This window comes from Meles meles, chromosome 8, assembly GCF_922984935.1.
Source record: "Meles meles chromosome 8, mMelMel3.1 paternal haplotype, whole genome shotgun sequence".
Classification (NCBI taxonomy): Eukaryota; Metazoa; Chordata; class Mammalia; order Carnivora; family Mustelidae; genus Meles; species Meles meles.
The window spans coordinates 53,254,478-53,273,032 of NC_060073.1; the positions used below are offsets into that span (position 1 = coordinate 53,254,478).

At 53.3% G+C, this 18,555-nt stretch overlaps 1 protein-coding gene across 3 annotated transcripts in view; it reads left to right on the plus strand.

The window, feature by feature from the left end:
• The window catches only part of LMO1 (LIM domain only 1), a 40,179-nt gene extending 38,151 nt beyond the window's left edge, over window positions 1-2,028 (plus strand). For 2 of the 3 annotated variants that reach the window (XM_046016349.1, XM_046016347.1), the window contains 2 exons: window positions 49-174; window positions 1,647-2,028. In XM_046016349.1, the coding sequence (XP_045872305.1) occupies window positions 49-174; window positions 1,647-1,752 (232 nt within the window). In that variant the 3' untranslated portion in view covers window positions 1,753-2,028. Of the gene's footprint in view, window positions 1-48; window positions 175-579; window positions 636-1,646 lie in introns of all 3 variants that reach the window. The other variant, XM_046016350.1, reaches the window with a different exon arrangement.
• Window positions 2,029-18,555: the final 16,527 nt, after the last annotated feature.

Here is an 18,555-nt window from a genome sequence, read left to right on the forward strand (position 1 = left end):
CCCCAACCCTAACCAGCCCCTGAGCCCTCTGAACCCTACACCTGGCAGGCTTTTTGGCACCACGGGCAACTGCGCTGCCTGCAGCAAGCTGATCCCAGCCTTCGAGATGGTGATGCGGGCCCGGGACAATGTGTATCACCTCGACTGCTTCGCTTGCCAGCTCTGCAACCAGAGGTGAGTGCGGACCTAGAGCAGACCCCAGGGGCTGCCTGCAGGGCCAGCACACTGCGGGTGCGTACATGCAAACATGCACGGGCTCAGATGTCGTGTGGTCATGAGCATGCATGTGCATATGTGTTTCGTGTATGTCTGAGCCCCATCGCCAGATGTGTGCCCTCTGGCACTGTTATGTATGTGTTCAGAGGGACCACGTCTGTGTGGGTGTGATGGGTCACGCATGCATGTGCTTACTGTGCATGAACATCGTGTCATGCGCATGTGTGGATTTTTAAACGTGCATGTACAAGGCAGGCATGTGCTGTGTGCACATGACAAATGAGTACGAACATGCACACATTCAAATGTGCATGTGCCAGGGGTCTACCGGGCCATACGTATGTGCATGTTTCTACATTTCAGTGAGGAGTTCCTGTGCCTGGAAGGGAATGCCCTGATGGGAACAGCTACTCACTCCTGTGAGTCTGGGTCCAGCCCAGCCACTTTCTGACCCTTACACCATGTCCCAGCCCCGTGGGAGGCCCCAGGGACCTAAGGGGCCAGAACCCCTCAGCCCTGTCTGAGGGCCTAACACTGGGAGACAAGCCCTTTTCTCAGGAGCCCCCATGTCAGAAAGGGGCTCCTCCAAGTGTTCGCAGAGGATGAGGTCCAGAGGGACCTGTAGGGAAGGCCTAGGGGGATCACGGCGGGGGGGGGGGGGGAGGGCGGCCGCTGGAGGGGGCTCAGACAGACCGGCTGCTAAGAGGGCTTGGTGAAGTTGCAGTGCCACCTGGTGGTGGGTTTGGGATCTGCTGGGACTGAGCCTATGACCCCGGGGTCTGGCTGAAGGCCTAGCCACCCTGGGGACATTTTTGGGGAAAGAGCCTAATCTTCCCATACTTTAGAAAGACGGAGCAGGGGGGTGTGGGCGGGTAGCAAAGCAAGGCCTTCTCTGGGTGGGAGGGAAGGTGGTAGGACAGGGTCACCTCTTTCTGGAAGGATGCTCCAGGAAACCTACAGATTCTGTTCAAAGGAAGAGTTTCACTGAGTCATCCTCTTAAGTTGGAGAAAGCAACAGGAGGATAGAAAAGTCAACCATTTTGCCCCTTCCTTCTCCCCATTTCAACCTCTCTCCACCTGTCTCCTCTCTCGGTCTTTTTCTGTGTCTTTGTCCTCTCTCTTTCTCCCTCTCCGGGACTGGGGTAGGATATTCCTACAGCTTCCCACCAACCCCACCCCTCCAGGGAAGACCCAACTATGGCCCAGACTTGACCATCTGTCTGTCCTACACCCCAGACTACAGGGCCTGGATGAGGACTGGGTTTGCTATGAGACCTTTAAGGGATCCCTTCTGGAAAGTTGAAGGAACAAACTCTCCAGGACCTCAGTTCTCACATGTCCATCTCCTGGGCTGGGTTGGGGCCGGTCTGGAGCCCCCACCATCCACTGGGACCCCTCCATGGCCTCTCTCTCCTGCTTGGATTTTCCAGATTTTGTGTGGGAGACAAATTCTTCCTGAAGAACAACATGATCTTGTGTCAGATGGACTATGAGGAGGGACAGCTCAATGGCACCTTTGAATCCCAGGTGCAGTAATGCCCAGCGCCTGGCCTCCAGGCCCATCTGTCCGTCTGCCTGTCTGCCCGTCTGCCCGTCTGCCCACCGCCTGGCCAGCCAGCCACTCTCCTGCCGATTAGAACTCCTCTGTCCTCGATGGGAGGGACGGCCCTTCCTCCGCTGCCCGTCTGTGTGTGACCCCTCCTGGGGCCAGGCTGGGCCTGTACAGTCTGTCTTCTGTATATAAATGGGAACATTTATTTTATGAGAAATGTAATGCGATTTTATTACTGGCGTGGATTAAACTTATGAATGTTTCCGGGGAGGTTACTGTGCGTTGATCATCTGACTGATACAGACCTGGGGGTCCCTCTTCTCTGCTTGGGAGGGGAACAGGGCCCTCCCCTGGGCTCCCTAAAGCTGGGCACAGAGCAGGACCTGGGGCTTCAGTGTGTGCTGTTGATGGGCAGGGCAGGGGAGCTCCAGGTGGGCTTTAGGGGGTAGAAGCTGGAGGGAAGGGGACAAGCCCACGTATCCCACAGCCAGAGGTGGGACTGGGGGTGTCCTCCCCTCCTCCTGGAAGAGCCTATACCCTGGCCCCCAAGATAAAGAGAAGCAAGATGAAACCCTCCCTTCCCTGGGTTCCTGTGTGGCCTCCGTCCACCAAGACCACCAGCCAGGAACCCAGCCTTGACCTATTCCCACAGTAAGACCCCGAATCCCCAGCCTCCTACTTTGGGAATACCTTTCACAAACCCTCTTCCATTTCAGGGTGATGGACAGCCTTTGCTGTCTCCTCCCTGCAGCTTGGGCCTGTCCTGGGGCCCGACTTTCTGCTCTCCTGGGTGACCAAGAACAATCTTGTTGGCCTGTATTCAACCCACGCAGGTTAGAGGCTTTCATTCATTCATTCAGCAAACCTTAATCCACTCTGTCTCAGCCCCACGCTGCAAGCACCAGCCATGCAGATGAATCATGGATTGGACACAGTCCCTGCCCTTGAGAAGGAGGGAGAAAGCCAGGAAAGCAAGCGGAGTCCAGCACAGTGAGGACGAACCCCACAGGGAAACCTGAGACGGGCCAGCGGCCTTCCGTGGACCACAACCTCTTGCGACAACAGTGGAGAGTCAGAGACCGCCCATCCAGTGGACACACGCAGTCAGACAGATGTGCATGCTGGCAGGCAGGAGACACGGACACACAAGCAGACGGGTGTGTAGGCAGAAGTAAGTGGGGACAGCCATCCAGTCAGATGCCCAGGGCGTTTTCCATGCCCCGGCTGGGCAATGAATGGTATGACAAATAGGGACTGCTTGGATCCAAAGCCTGGATGGGGAAAGCTGTGTGGACACACGTCCCCCCCACCATGAGGCCACTCGCTCCTCCTTCTCCTGGGACTGTTCTCACCCTGGACTTGGCCCAGAGCCCAGGGTGGATGGAGCCTACTCGCTGCTTCCAGCTCTGCCTGCTCCTAGATGGGTAACTGCGTGTCACCCTGCCCCAGGCCTGCTCCTCCACTGAGAGTGACGTGGGAGCATGGCCGGGCCTTTGGCGCCCTGGGAGCAGGCTTCCTCCCCACATGGTGGTTTTGTGGTCGGTGGCCCAATCCGTGGGCAGAAATCACTAGAGCCAAGGATCTTGGCGCAGGGGTTCTCATCTGTGTGGTGTCCCCCTTCTGTGACCGAGAAGAGTGGCAAAGAGCCAGGTAGCCTTGCTGCAGTGGGGTTTTTGTGTGATGTGTCTGATGTGACTGTGGAACTGGGGAGCTGTGTATGGCCATGTGAGATGGGGACCGAGTCGGAGTGCGTGAATTTGAGGACTGGAATCTGTACTGAGGAATTTTCTCCCTCAGCTTGGAAAAGCAAATCATTTCCCTGAATGGTAGCAGAACTCCCCACCCTGTGCCAGACCCTCCCCGGGCCCTCCGGCCAAGGAGGGCTGTGCCCACCCCTAGGCCCCCAACTCCTAACTTCAGAGTTTACTGCAGATGAAGTTGTAACACAAGTTAATTACACGGTTATCGTGAGATAACGGAGCTACTCGAATGCCGTTTCTGGGCAATTACAATTGTTTCCAACAGAGTTCCCATATTGCAGCCATGAAATAACATGTCGTTTTGCAGTAATTATGTAATTAACTTGTCTCACCGCTCTAGGTTGCACAACAATTAATTCACTCACAATGAGATAGACTCCGCATCAGGCAGCCGGCTTCTGGAAGCCCCCGAGAGCAGAGCCGGCCTTCTAGGAGGACCCCAGCCCTCCTCTGCCCACCGCAGACCCTGCTGGGGGTCTTCCCCAGTCCAGCATGTGGTGGAACGTGCCAGATCCAACACCAGGGCCCCACTTAAGCCTATGTCGTGGTCCCTGTCCAGGACAGGGGCTGATCTGTTTCCCAGGGCAGCCACGAGGCAGAGATCTATACTGTGAAGTGCTATGCTCACGAGAGCTGGGGTCACCATGCCAGATGTCATGACCTGCTGAGTGGGAGATCCTTTACCCAGGAGGTCCCACAACGGTCCACAGGTGCCTCCAAGAAGAGACCACATGGGCCTTGTGGACATGCAGCTGGTGTGGAACCAAAACGAGGGCAGGGGAGCACAGAGGATGCCAGGGCCTTCCTGAAGCAGGCAGCGGGACCAGGCAGCTGTGGCTGCTTGGCTCCAGCGATTATGCACCTGGGGAGTACCCCAGGGGCTCCCAAGAAGAGCCTGACACGGTTGCGGTTCAGTGAAGGGCATGAGTGGCCCTGACCTGGTTCTCCTTGGGGCTGCAGCCCCACGGAAGACGAGGGTAGGGGGAGATAGGAAGCATCAAGCATGGATAGCTGGAGGCAACAGCAGCTCGAGCCTCAGCCCAGGCCACGTGGGTGGTGGCATTGTGCATGGACGGGCATCATATGGTAGCCAGGCATGGTCCTCTTGTCCTCCAGCCAGCCCGTGGGACTCCTTCTTTCCTCCCTGTGTTCCTTGGTGGCCTATGTCAGAGACACCCTAACGAGGGGCCTGGGACCCATGGACTATGGCACCTGCTTATGCCCCGCTCCTTGGCCTGAAGCTGAACCAGGTAGTCCCATGTTTGGAAAGAAGTTCAGTTCTAATCTTGACAGTGCTGCATGGCCCATCATGAAATCTCTCTTCTCCCAGGCCTTGCCCCAGAAACTGCACCCCACGTCATGAGATGCACAGGAGCCAAGGCAGAACCCATGTGAAATTCCTGCCTAGGCAGTCTCATCTCTGAGACTGTTGCTTTTCTCCCTTAAAGCGGTCAGTGATCATCACAGCCCGGCTAACTCTGTCTGGCATGGAGTGCTCCCAGCACCGCCCATCTAGGGACGCTGGCACCAAGTGAGGGTTGATTCAGGACAGACGCTTTGTACTGCAACTGTGCATTACCTTTAAAATTATAGCTGCCTAAAAATGAATGACTAAAGATGAGCTGCTGTGAAGATCTGTTAGTCTAGAAAAATACTTGGTCAAGCCTGGTTTAATCATGATAAAATCATCAGATGAAAATCATTGGATAAAATCATTGGATAAAATCATCACACACACACACACACACACACACACACACACACAGCTCAAGAATGCTAGATGATCAGAAGCCCCTGGACAAGCCTCATCCCTGCACCTGGGGTTCGTCCTGCCTTGTCTCAACAAGGGCAGGAGTCTCTTGCCCCCCAGATGGCCAGATCTCTGAGACTTCCAAGAGTCAAGTAGACTACCAATTGATAGCTCTTGAGCTCCCTCCTGTTGCTGCCATATTTGTCACCCAGGGATAGCCCCTCCTATCAGTTGGTCTGCCCCCAACCTAGCAGCACCTCTGAGCTCCCACCTGCTCCTGCAGTCACGCTGAGCTCCCCTGAGGCTCCAGTGGTCTCCGCTCTGGGCTGGGGTTTGTGCTTATGTGAGTTTCACATCACACTTCTTTCTGTGGTTTCTCCTTTTCACCACCTGTACCTGTTTCATGGAACAGGCGACCTCCTTTGCTGGCACTTGCCTCCAGACCCTCTCCTGGGGCTCAGGGCCAGACCCAGGAAGGGGAATGCAGATGCTGCTGCTCAGGACATCCATCAGGGCGTGGGGCAGAGCAAAGGGAGCTTTACGATGCAACTGCCATAGCCGAAAAAGAAATAGGCTGGGGCCAGGTTTCAGGGAGGAAGGAAATCTGCAGCTCAGAGAGAGAAATGAGCTTTTAAACCTGTTTCCCGTGGAGGAAAATAGAGCTGGATTCAAATATTTTGGACTCTCCCAAATGATTTTTATTCCAGGGCAGCAGCCTTTCCCTTTATGAAACATGGTGAAAATTCTGTGCTGTTCCCCCCAATATGAATTTCTTCCTCTCTAGACGCCCCCCCACCAGGCTGCACACCTATGCAAGGCTTCCCGTGGGTGCCTCATGGGACCTGACCTCAGTTGTCTGAGCTTACATGCTCCCAGCACAACACAACAGCCCAGTCCCCAGACTATCCCAGCGGCACTGGGTGTTGCAGACCTTGTGGCATTTGCAGGAAAAGCGTGAGCCCCTGAGGGGGTCAGGAGCCTTTTGGCTGCTGGTGGCATTGGGTTGGGGTCTCTGCTTCTTCGGTTCTCTGCCTTCTCCAGGGGTATAACTAGATTCTGGAGAGGAGCTGGTCCAGGGGCTCCTGCCTGGGGCTTGATTTATTCTCTTACCTCCTCGGTCTGCTCCGTGAGCAGAGTTGGGGAGCCCCCAGGAACCCCCCCACTGGGGTTTCCTACAGTTCTGGCAAGTGCAGTTTTGTCTCTCGGAGTCTGAAGGTGCTGGGTGAGAGAGGCAGGAACGTTCCTGGCACAACTGTTGTTGTAACAGGTCTCCCGGCTGCCCTTGGGGAATATGGGGCTCTCCCCACAGGGGGTCTGAGGGCTCTCCCGAATGACCCAGGATCCCTTCCTCCTGCCTCCCTCGCAATCGGCCGGCACAGCTTAGGGATCAGAGATGGCGCGCTTATCTGAGACAGAGGAATGGAGAGAGAGAGATGAAAGAGTAAAAGAGGAGGGAAGGAAGGAAGGAAAGGGGAGACAGAGACAGAAGGGAAGAGATGAGACGGGCCAAGAGAGCAGGGGGAGAAAATGGGCAATAGGTCTGGGAAGAATCTAACTGTGGGAGGCGTGGGTTGAGGACAGCTGTGGCGGCAAAGGGCAGCATGGCATGGCGGTGACTTGTGTCCAGGAGCCGCATTACATGGGTTCAGACCCGTCACTCCTCTGCGTGGCAGCTGCCCAGCCTCCAGCAGCTCACTTCATGCCCATCTTACAGAGGAGGGGTTCCCTCATCTTTACAAGGGGGATATGGTAAGACCTACTCAAGACTGCTCCGAGCCGAGCTTCAGAGGAGTCATCATGTGCACGGCACCTGTCCCAGTGGAGCCGGCTCACGGTGAACACCGGAATGTGTAGCTGTTGGAGCACAGGCTTGACCCAACCAGCACTAGGTCTGCCGGTTCTGAAGCCCATGGCCCTCCTGCAGGACGCCTGGGCTTCCCACAGCAGCCACTTGCCTTCCCCCCAAGTAAGCTGCTCTCTGGAAGGGGCCCTGCACCCTGGGACTGTGGAGGAGATCAGCCCAGCAGACCAACGGAACAGGCTTTCCTAAATAAAAACATGCCCAGCCCCTTTCAATTGCTTGGGAATTCCGTTAGGAAGGTGAGATGATTCTCCTCATCCCCATTTTATAGCTGAAGAAACTGAGGCTCTAAGCATCATTCTTTGAAGTCATAGAACTTCGTCTGGACTTGGTCCCGGCCTGACTCCAAACTGCAGTCGGGGAATTCCCGTGTGAAATGGACCCCTAGAGACTGCCTGTGCACAGGAGTGGGCCTGGGAGGGCACAGGTAGATGATGCCCCTGACAAAGCCCCTAGACACTCCACCTTGTCCCCATTTCTCTCTAGGGCCCACCCCCGCCGCCGAAAACCTGATCTTTGTGTAAGAGATGGAGAGACAAGAGAGGAAGAGCAAGTGACTCGGGCACGTCTCTCCCACATTGCACACCCTGCCTGAGTCTGTCCAGATGATGTCATCAGAGCAGTATGGGCCAGAGCAGGGATCTGACCTGGCAGCTCGGCCAGTCCCTGGGCTGGAGTTTTATCTGTGAGGCAGGCCCCAGAGCACTCAGTCCGTCAGGAAGACAACCTGCCGCGTGGCAGCTGTAGTGGTGGGTGCAGAGGAATGGAAATTCTGGTGGATGAGTCAGGCAGGGTCCTTCTCTGTATGAGCTTTACAGTCTAGTAGGGGAGACCCATGATAAACAAAGAAATAGATCAATAACAAGCTAAAGATAGCGCGGAGAGATGGGAAAGAGACCTGCTTTATATAGAATGGGCAAGAATGATCTTTTCTTGCTCACTTTTAGAGTAACCATCTTCTCTAATGGGCTCACTTTGGGGAAATTGAGGCCCGGACAGGAAGCAATGGACAGGGGCACACTGAGACCAGCCTGGGTTGGGGGCTTGACCTTCTGGCCCTTAGCGCAACCCAGAGCTGAGTCTCCTGCATCCTGAGACCTTCATTCCCCGCTTGGGCACACAGTGCACAGAGGAGAGAAAGGGCTGCTCAGCCCTGACGTTGGCTCCTCTCCCTTTGTTTTCCAGGTTAACAAGAAATACTATTTCTTAAAATACCAGCACATTGGGCTTGAGTTCTTGGCTGCCATCGCTAGTCTCCCTGCCCCATGATGCCACTAACTTGGGATATATTGGCTGGGCCCATGGTTTTGGGGGATTGCAGCCCGATTATTCTGAACACTGGGAGTTACTGCCCTCTACAGAAAATGCGCCAAGAACACACTTTCTCTGCAGGCTCCACATGACCAGTTTTCCAGGAAAAAAAGGATTTGCTGTAAAAGCAGGAATTGGCAATGCCCAGAGGGCCAGGGGACAATGGGGTTGGCATGACCAGTCCTCCTTCCCCATTCTCCAGACTCACTGCTTTCAGCCTGCTGGCCGGTTCTGAGGGGAGTGGTACACCAGGCTTAGGCTCAGCCCTGCTACTGGGCCTTCCTGCTTCCAGGGATCCAGAGGGAAGCCAAGGCAAGTGGGTTTCTCATGGCCCTGCTGCACAGAGCTGAGATGTGGCATTCCCTGTCTGCTGCCAACAGCAAGTACCATGCATGAGGTGCCCCCTGGAGGAAGGCTCCTATGATATTTCCCAACTTTACCCTGCTCTCATGCAGGGCTGGGGATTTCCAGAACACGGCTGACAGTGGAGCCCCTTGCTTCTAGGCTGGGGACACCAGGCCATCATTCACTCCTAGCCTCACAGTGAAGGAGTGGAGGCACTTTGCCCAAAGTAGGGTTGAGTGGGCACTGGTTCCATGGGACTCAGGAGGAGCAGCCAGCCCGTGGGACCCCTTCTCTAAGTTCCCACGGGCTGGCTGCTCATCAGCCTGAGACCCAGCTGGCCCATGTCTGTCCTTTACTCCCTCCCCTGCACCTGCCTACTTATTTGGGGCCTATTTGGAAGCTAATTCCTGCATTCATTATGTGACCCTTCCTCCTGTCCCTCTGCTTTCATTAGAGACAAGAGAGCTAATTACCAACCCCTCAGAGGCCCCACCACAGGCCATTTTAGAGTTGACACAGCTCTTTAAATGATTTAAAAATCCTATTGCCCTGCAATGAAATGGGCTACTCTTCCTTCCCTATTAAAACTAATTACTATGCACTTCCCATCTGAAGAGGGACCCTGCTCCTTGTCTTCCCCAGACAGTGCTCCTCACAGAAGCCTTTCCAGGTGGCTGGGGAGGGAGGCGGTGGAGGCATCCGAGGCTCTTCTCGCTCCAGCCAGACGTCCCAGTGAGTTCAGGAAGGCTCAAGCTGGAGAGTTGGATGGAGAGATGATGTTAAGGAGGAGGGAGAAAAACCAGCCCTGCATGGTGACCACCAGCACCTTTGGAGCCTCAGTGCTGGAAGAGTTCCCTGCCCAAATCTAAGGCTTGAACATGTTCTGTGGGAGGGCAAAGTAGGTGAGGGCCCTGGAACGCTCGGGAGCTCTCCGTGGTCCTGGAGTCTTTGAGCCGGAGCTTTTGGCTTCATGATAAGATGCACAGAGTGAAAGGGGTGGTGGAGAGCACCTCCAAGTATTACGACGTGGGTTATGCCTGCAACAGCAGCACAGAAGCTCATCATCTCCAGAAGCAGTTCGATTCTATAAAGGGAGGCCCCTGCTCAGTACCTCTGACTCCAGGAAATGATGCCAACAGGGACCTTCACTGTGTCCCTTGTATTTCCCTCTGCCCCCTGTCTGGGACCTACAAGGTGGAAAAACCAAACTTAAAAAAAAAAGACTATCTACAAAGGGATGGTCTTAATTTTAGCATCTTTCCTTTCAAGAATAAGCTTTCCTTTCAAGAATATAATTTTATTTTACAATTTAGTCATTATATTTATTTTAGATCACATAGGGAGATCCCCTATTAACTTGGGGCCTCTAACTTGAGCTCCAGACTTCATCTGGTTCTGTTAATCGGGGGCTTTGCTACATGTTAGAGGTCACTCCCCTTCCCACATTCTGGGACCCCCTTGAGTCCCCTCTCCGGGGACATGAGGCAGTGGGCTCTCACTACCGGCTGTCTTCCCACCCCCACCGGCAGTGGATGCACAGCTATGTTTAGCCTGGAGCTAAAAGTGGGAATGAATATAAGGAAAAAAAAAGTAGCATGATCTGCCTTCTTGGGGACCGCAAGGCTCTGCAGGGCAAGTCCCAGGCTGTGCTCAGCCAAGCAGGACTCAGACTCTACCCTCTGCCACTGCTCTTGTCTCTGATGGCCCTCACCACCAACAGCACTTTGAAGCATGAGGCACCATCTTCCTCTCCCCCTCTTGCTGCACTCTACCAGTCCTGTAAACCTGGAAGATTTGCCTTCTGGTCTTTTGCAGGGAAGCAGGCAAGGATAAGAACTCCATACAGAGACAGAGGCACAGATTCCAGAGTCCCACACAGATGTAGGTTCCAGACTCCTGTCCAGTTCCATGGGTGATGTCTAGATCCCCATTACACTTCTGGTTGCCTTTATTCCCTAGAAGAATGCTCACATTTTCACCTACCTCCACCGCTCATCTGTAGCCCCTTTGTGTAGCAAAATAATGCCCTTGGGCCCAAAGAGGCTTTAGAGGGAGGATATCAAGGGCTCCTTGCTCCTGCACACTAAATTCCTGAGTTCATAGGTCTCTACCCTCTGGGAACTTAGCCCCAACAGGGCCAATGACAACTCCCCACACTAGAAAACATTTCTGCTTATTAAATCCGCATCACCTCCTTTGCTGTACTGTGTCTCACAGCGTCCCTGGAAGCACATAGGTTACAGGTGAGGAAATAAAATACATCGTGATATAGCTGGGTGGTGCGGAGGAGAGAACTGAAGTCAGCTCTTCTGCCTCTTGGGACGGGGAGCTGCTCTGTGGTAGCTCAGGTGCGCACATCAATATAAGCAGCGCATGGCGAGAATGAACAGAAGCGTATTCTGTCGTGAGAACTCTGAAGGATGGGCAGCGCACATGGAACAAAATACCTGAGAGGAAGCAGAGACTGGGTTGCTTGTGGCAGAAAGAGTAGCTGGAGAGATGAGGGAGGCCTTACAGGTATAAGGGGAGGTCTGGAATCTTGACTGGCTGGAACACAAGAGAGGACCCTGGCAGGGGAGCGGGCTTGGAGTTGAGGTGGAGGGACAGGAATGTGAAGCTGAACAAAAGAGGTGAAGACTTGACGTGTGACAGTCAGAGCTATTCTAGGTTCTCAGGCAGGATGTGGCGCACAAGTCCTCTGTTTTCTAAGTCATGGCCACTTTCAATATGTCTTTTCCTGCAGGCACACAGGAAACCTCACTGGCCACCACTTATCAAAGTTCTACCTTGGTAAGGGCAGTTCTAGCCTACAGTGAAGAAAGAGTACCGAGAAAGAAGGTTTTGGTGGTCCCAGGAAGCAGAATTATTTGAGCTGGGCCTTAGATTCATCTGGGTGGAGACACAGAGAAAAGGACACTTCTGGCTGAGACAAAAGCAAGTGCAAAGGCCCAGGGGTGGGACAGTATTAGGGGAGCTCTGGGTACAGCAGGTGCCCAGCTGTGCTGCTAGAAGTAGGAGAGGAGGTGACAAGCAAAGGGGTGTGGTGCATGGAGACACTGGATGGTCTCTGTCTTGGGAATTGGGCACATGATCGAGGTAGGGGTGCCCTTTTTGGGGGAGAACTCAGGACCAATAGCCCCAAAAGGTTCTGCAGGTGGCAGAGTTTGGCACACGGAGTGACATTTTTCAATGCTGTCTCTGCCAATAAAGCCAATTATAAGCAGAGATGACCACTCTGTTGGCTAAAAATTGCACATGACCTGGCCCAGAGCAGAGCCCTGTGGCCGGTCACTGGGTGCGTCCCCTCAGATTACCGTTATTTAGTGCTCTTTGCGGGCGGTTCTTCAAACAGTTGCATAGTACCATGTCTAAGGCAGTTTTCCATCACAGGCATGGATGAGGTTATGAAAGAATTTATCAAAAGTCTGGACACCACAAAGCATCCCTGATAGCTCTCTGGTGCCCTAAGCAGAAAAAAAGTAGGATTGGTTTCATTCATCCCTCCCTCCCACCGTCCCTCCTTGCCTCCTTCTGTTCCTCCTTCCGCCCACCTTTCTATCTGTCCATTGTATGTTGAGCGTCTAATGCAGGGTAAGGCCAGGGAGGCACAAAAGGAATGAAGCGAAGTCCTTGCCCTAAAAAACCTCTCACGGAAAGAAGGCGAGTCCGGAACCAGCCTACGAAAAAGTCCTAAGTCAGTGTGGTCGGTGTCCTGACAGCTTCAGAAAGAAGGCAGAGGAGGTGGGGAAGTTTCTGGGGAAGGACACTTGAACATCAAACAAGGGAGAATGAGCATAGCAGACAGTGGGGAAAGGCCCAGGAGCCAGAGAGGGTGGAGCTTGGGTGAAGGGTGGCCCTAAGCTCCGTGGGCCCACACACAGGCACAGAGGTCCTGGAGGAGGGTGGTAGATCCCCGGCAGGGGCTCTCCTGCCTGCCTGGGAAGGTGGGGCTTTGTCCTTGAGGAACAGGAAAATGTCAGAGCTTTGTAAGGGGAACAAGGCATGATCAGATCCGCACTCTTTGAAAGATCACTCTGGGGTGAAATAAAGGGAGAATCAGAGGGAGCAGACACCCACGGTGGGGACACCTGCCGTTTCAATTGCCCAGGTGAGAAATGAGTTTTGCATGACTTCCTCCTCAGGAGCTCCTGCTGGGCTTTTTTTTATTTTATTTTATTTTTGTATCCACTCAAAAACATATACTAGAAGCATCCTGGGGATGCAGAGGTGAAATGCTCCACTCTGCCGTAGCTTCCAAGATCTGCTTTTTCCCTTTTCAGAAAACCTAGCCTCCCAGATTCCCTGTGAGGACCTTCACCCATGATCTGCTCCTAGGGCTTCTTCTGTCACAGAGAATAAAATGGCCAGAGAAGGGACACCTGGGTGGCTCAGTTGGTTAAGCGGCTGCCTTCGGCTCAGGTCATGATCCCAGCGTCCTGCTTCTCCCTCTGCCTCTGTCTGCCTGTGCTCACTCTCTCTGATAAATAAATAAATAAAATCTTAAAAAAAAATGGCCAGAGGAAAAATGTACACATGGGGCAAAGAATGTCTTATGAATTGAGATGGGCTGTGGCCACCTCCTCAGTCCCCCATTGCCAAGGAAGACATTGGGGGTCATAGAGAGATGAATTGAGAATGGTGCCTAATGTCTCAAATGACTCGGGGCGGGGGTAGGGGGGGTGTATTTTCTGTGAATGAAGCGTCCTATGAAAGCAGGGGCAGAAATGAGTCAAACACGTCCTTAGTACAATAATTCTGGGTCATAGTTATTGGAGAGAAATAAAAATCAGGGTGCTGGGAAGCATATGCATTCCTCTGATGAGAATCAGCTTGTTGCAGTGGTGAATTTCTCTTAGCTCTCTCCAAGAGGAAGCAGTGCATGTCTGGTTGAGAGACTGAACTAGAGAGAGTTAAAGCGTGAACATCTTCTTCTCTCTCGTGTGGACAAGGGAGCATCTCCCCGAGACACCCTCCATGGTGGACATCTGGTTAAGTCCCAACCCCTGTTCTGCAGATGATCGGTCTAAGTGGAAAGGGTGTACAATTATCGGTGTAGGGCGAGTAGATATCCGAGTTGTCCCGAGCAGAAGAAGGACTTATATTTTTGATTGGACGAGAGGTTTTTCTTTCTTTCTTTTCATCGGCGAATAAGAAAACAGGTAGCTCTGTTTGCCACCAGAAGCATCTTATGACCAGGAAGGCTGAATGACACCGAAGAGACAGAATGGAGGAATGGGAACCTCCTAGGTCCTTGACAGCTTCGTTACGCTTCTGGGAGTTCATACTTGGCGCCCCGCCATACTTCCAATGTCCCTGTTCTTTAGGCCCCTTAGAATCAGGACTTGCAGTAACTTTCTGTTACTTACAGCTCAAAGCATCTTTACTAATATCCTCTCCAGAAGACCCCAAAGGTGAAGGTTTGTTCCCCCTGTACCCCCTTGGTGTGGTACAGGAGCTTTTTGGTTGCATAAAATCTCATGCCACCATCGTCCAGCTTCCCATATTGATTTCAGGAGCTTAGCTGAACCCCTCAGCAGAAGAACTGCTTGCACCCCCATCCTCTGTGTCAGACCTGGAGAAGACACTCAGAGAAGAGGCAGGACCTTCTCCTTTGTCCTCAGATGGAACGCTGGCACTGCTTTTGGGAATCACAGCCTGGGCTTTCTGAACATGGGCTTTCTGGACAGCTTCCCAGGCCTGAGGGTTCAAGGGCCAATTTCCTGATTTTCGTCTCAAGAGAATATCATCAGACCATGTGTGTGCCTCCCCTGAGGGCCAGAAAGGAGAGCCTTGAGCTGCAGGTTCTCTCCATATGTCACAGTTTACTCAGGCTGAGGTATCAGCTAGGAAGGACTCTGGAAATCTCTTGAAGGTAGTGTGGGCAGTGCAGCCTGCTCTAGCTCCAAGGCATGGCCTGGCTGGGACTGCGGGTGCCCTGTGGGGTGGGGAGCCTTCAAAGCTGTTCTTCCTCCTCTCCCCTGCCTTGGAAACATGAAAGGGATTCTGATGCCCCATGCTGGTTGCTTTGATATCCAGCCTTACCCACTGAAAAGACTTTTCCCTGTCCATGTTCTCTGTCTCTCCCCTGTGACTCTTGCCCTGTCTTCTTTTTGTTTCTCCCTCTTTCTTTTCCTACATTTCAGTCTCTGTCTCCTTTTGACTCTCTCCCTCTCTCCCACCCTCCCTCCCAGGATCTATGTAGCTAAGATACTTTTTCTCAAGTGAAATCTAAGTCACCCTGTGTAAGACACTTGGGCTCAGTAGAGAGGCTGCCATAGGGCCTTTGCTGGCACCAGCCTGAGGCTGCCCATCCCCCACTCTCCTTTCTTAGAAAGGACTCGAGCCTTTTGATACTCGGATGCTCACAGGTGGTCCTGCCTACAGGAGAAATGAAAGCCTATCTGTCATCTGGGAGGCTTCCCCAGGCCCCAGGATAACCCCCAGCCCATCTGCCTAGAGCCTAAAACCATCATTATTAGTCGAGCCTTTGGGAGCCCCTATCCATGCACCCAGTGACATCATGTGTGAGTCTCACACTTTCTCTCTGAAGGGCCCCAGTTATCAGAAGGAAGGAGCCTTGGAGGGGTGTGGTCTGCCTTTTGCACAAATTGGGTTAAAGTAAGTCTCATGTTTCATCACATGCAAAAGTTCACACACATCTTCGTGATTCCAGTTCATAATACAGCCTTTGTAAGGTATGCTTGTATTGAAAGTAAACAAAAGTGCTCAAATCAGAAATGCTTAGCCCAGGGTTTTTCAAAAGAAGCATACCTATGTCACCAGAACCCAAAGGAAAGGAATCTCTTCAGCACCCTAAGAACCCCTAGGGCCCCTTCTAGTCACTACCCCCTGAAAGGTAACCTCTGTTCTGCCAGTCCGTAACATATGCCTTTCAAAATATGTTTTAAACTCCTTTCTGTGTAGTGAAACTGTTGTTGGTGGGGACCCATACTTGTTCCGTGGCGTTCACAGGCCCCGCGATCATGCTGGGCACTGCAGAGGGAGAAGCACAGAGCCTCTTCCCACCCGGTACTCCCAGCAACTTCAGGAAATGAGGACTAGCCTTAACTATTTTTGCCACTTGACAGCTAAGAAACTGATATTCAGAGAGATGCGATTTGCCCAAGCCCACTGAGCCTGAGCGATGAGTCAGGAACGTGAGACTCCCGCCAGCACCCTGCTGCTCCGGGGGGAAGAGATTTGCTCCCTGGAGCCTGAGTCCTCCTAGCTGATGAAAGGATTCCTGTTGAGAGCTTGATAACATCATGTTAGAGACGGACAGGGCAGCGAGCTGGGGTTTAAGCAAGACTGGCTCCCAGAACACAGACATGGTAATGAGGGCAGGGTCCCAGGCAACCTGATAGGAGGTGACCTTAGACCTCTGAGCCAAGTGTGACCTTTGGCTCCCACATCCATTACCAGATACTCAATGGCCCTTCCCTAGGGACAGAGAAGAACAGGACATGGTCCTGTCCCCATGATGTGGCTGGGTGACCTTGAACAGGTCTCCTCCTTACTCCTCTCTACAAAAGAAGAAACTGGAAGAAATTTCCCAAAAGGCCTGATGTGGCTTACAGTTCCCAGTGGCCACAGTGCCAAGAGCTTCCCACGCATCGAGGTGTTCAGAGGCTGACTGACCCCTCACCCCAACTCTAAGGACTACCTCCAGATCTTAGCCAGACTTTTGGGATCCCTTCCACTTTTGTACCTGGGGGGATGCCCAGGACAGTCTCTCAGTCTGTCCACTGGGCTTCGACACCAGTCCAGAGTGAAGGACACAGGCAGATGGTGTGGTCCTGGCCAGGGTCTGCAGACGAAGATACAAGAACTCCTTCCTGATTCATCTCTCTGTTCAGAAAAGCCCTCAGAATTCCTCTTCCTGAGCACAAGCAGCAGGATAGGGACAGGGATGAGGGCAGGAAGAGGTGGCTTAATAAAAAATCCCAATAAAGCTCTGCAGCCCCTGGTGGCAGGTCCTGGGCACAAGCTTTCCTTAGACCCACCCACCCGGGGGCCCCAACTAATATTCCTGGAGCCTCTGCCTGCCCCTGGCTTCATTAACAATGCTGAAGGGGCTGAAGGGGCCGAGAGGTCCAAGGGGGCTCCCCAATGCTGCCTGACAATATTGCTGAGCCGCCTACGCCAGCCCCACCCCTGCGCCCATACCCCGCCCCCCCCCCCCAGACCCTCTGCTGAGGAATGGGTTAGATTCAATCAGCCATTTGCCTGTGGGACCTTCCAGGTCAACTTATTACGGGCAGACGCCAGCTCCAGGGAGTCAGGCAGCCCGGGCGTGGAATTCAGAGTGAGGACTCATTAAAGAGCAGCTGACATGCTCAAGGCTGGGGTTCAGTGCCCGCAGAGTCCACCAGATCCAAGGTAAGCTCTAGCTAGGGAAGGCCGGGCTGGGGTAGGTAAGGGCAGAAACCGAGGCACTGCCCTCCTGGTCAGAGCGGCCTCCCTCCTTGGGGAGCTCCAGGTGGGATGAGCTCAGGCCTGGTTCCCTCCTACCTACGCCCTACCATAAGAAGTTGTGGCTGAGAAAAGCTAAGTCTAGCCAGTTTGAAGACAGCCAAAGGCCCAGTGCAGGACCGCGGGGGAGTTCTAGGCCCTCCGCTGTTGCCTTGGAAAACAAGGGAAGAGGAGTGCAGACTTTGCAGTTCGGCTTAAAAAGCAAACCAGTGAAACAGAGCCAGGCCCCCTCCCTCCCCCTCACTCCAGCATTAGCAGGAGGGGCTGAAAACATTTGTTCAGAGAGGGGGTGGGGTGAAAAGCCCTAAGTGCTTCTGCTTCCTTTTTTTTGCCAAATCATGCAGAAGATGCTGGCAGCTGCAAAGATTCAATTATGCACAATGCGAAAAATCATTTACAAAAATAATGGCACTCGAAAAAAATGGCCTCTCCAGAAATGGCGTGGAACAATAAATCCGTTAATTAGCTAATTAATATTCAATTGGGGTCAGTGGGCTTAATAGAACCTTTCTTGGAGACCCAAGAAATTCTAAACTGCCGTAAGGCGCCTGCCCAGTGCCATTATCTCTGGCGAGCAGGCCCTTATCGGGCCGCCAGCTGTCCCCGAACAATGCAGGCCCTTATCAGCTGGGGCAGCCGCTGGGCCGCTCACTCGGGCTCCCTCCACCCAGAGGAGCACGCAGCCTCTTGGTAATTGATATATGGCGCAGCTTTGTCTGAGGCTGTTTGCTCTGCTGGTATTTAAGGCAGCGCAGGCCCCCTGATTGATTGCCATTGGCCAAGTGTCTGCCGTCAATGACAACCTGTCAATGAGGGACCAGCCAATGACGGTGGCTAATGCTCCTGATGCTCTGGCCATCTGGGCCAGGCGGGAGGCCCGACACGTGGCAACATGACCGGCTTGGCTTTGGCTTGAGTTGGGTTTCCCTCCTCAAGTGGGAACCCAAGCCCTCATAGACTTGGGTTTTTGCACAGGTGACCAGCATCCCCTGCCTTGCGTCAAGAGGTTGGACTGGACCCTTGCTACTCTAAATGGAGTCCGTGGTCTTGAAGCATCCATCACTGGGAAGATGGCTAGAAACACGAATTCTTTCCTTCTCCCCAGCACCCCCAGCTCCTGGATCTCCTGAATCTGACTTTCTGGGGATGGGGCCCCGGAATCTGTGTTTTATCAAGCTCTTTACATGGTCCTGATGCGTGAAGTTCAAGAAACATTTGACAAAAGCAGAATTCCCACTCTGGCTGTGTCTTAGAATTACTTGGGGTGGGGAAGAATTAGCTATGCACA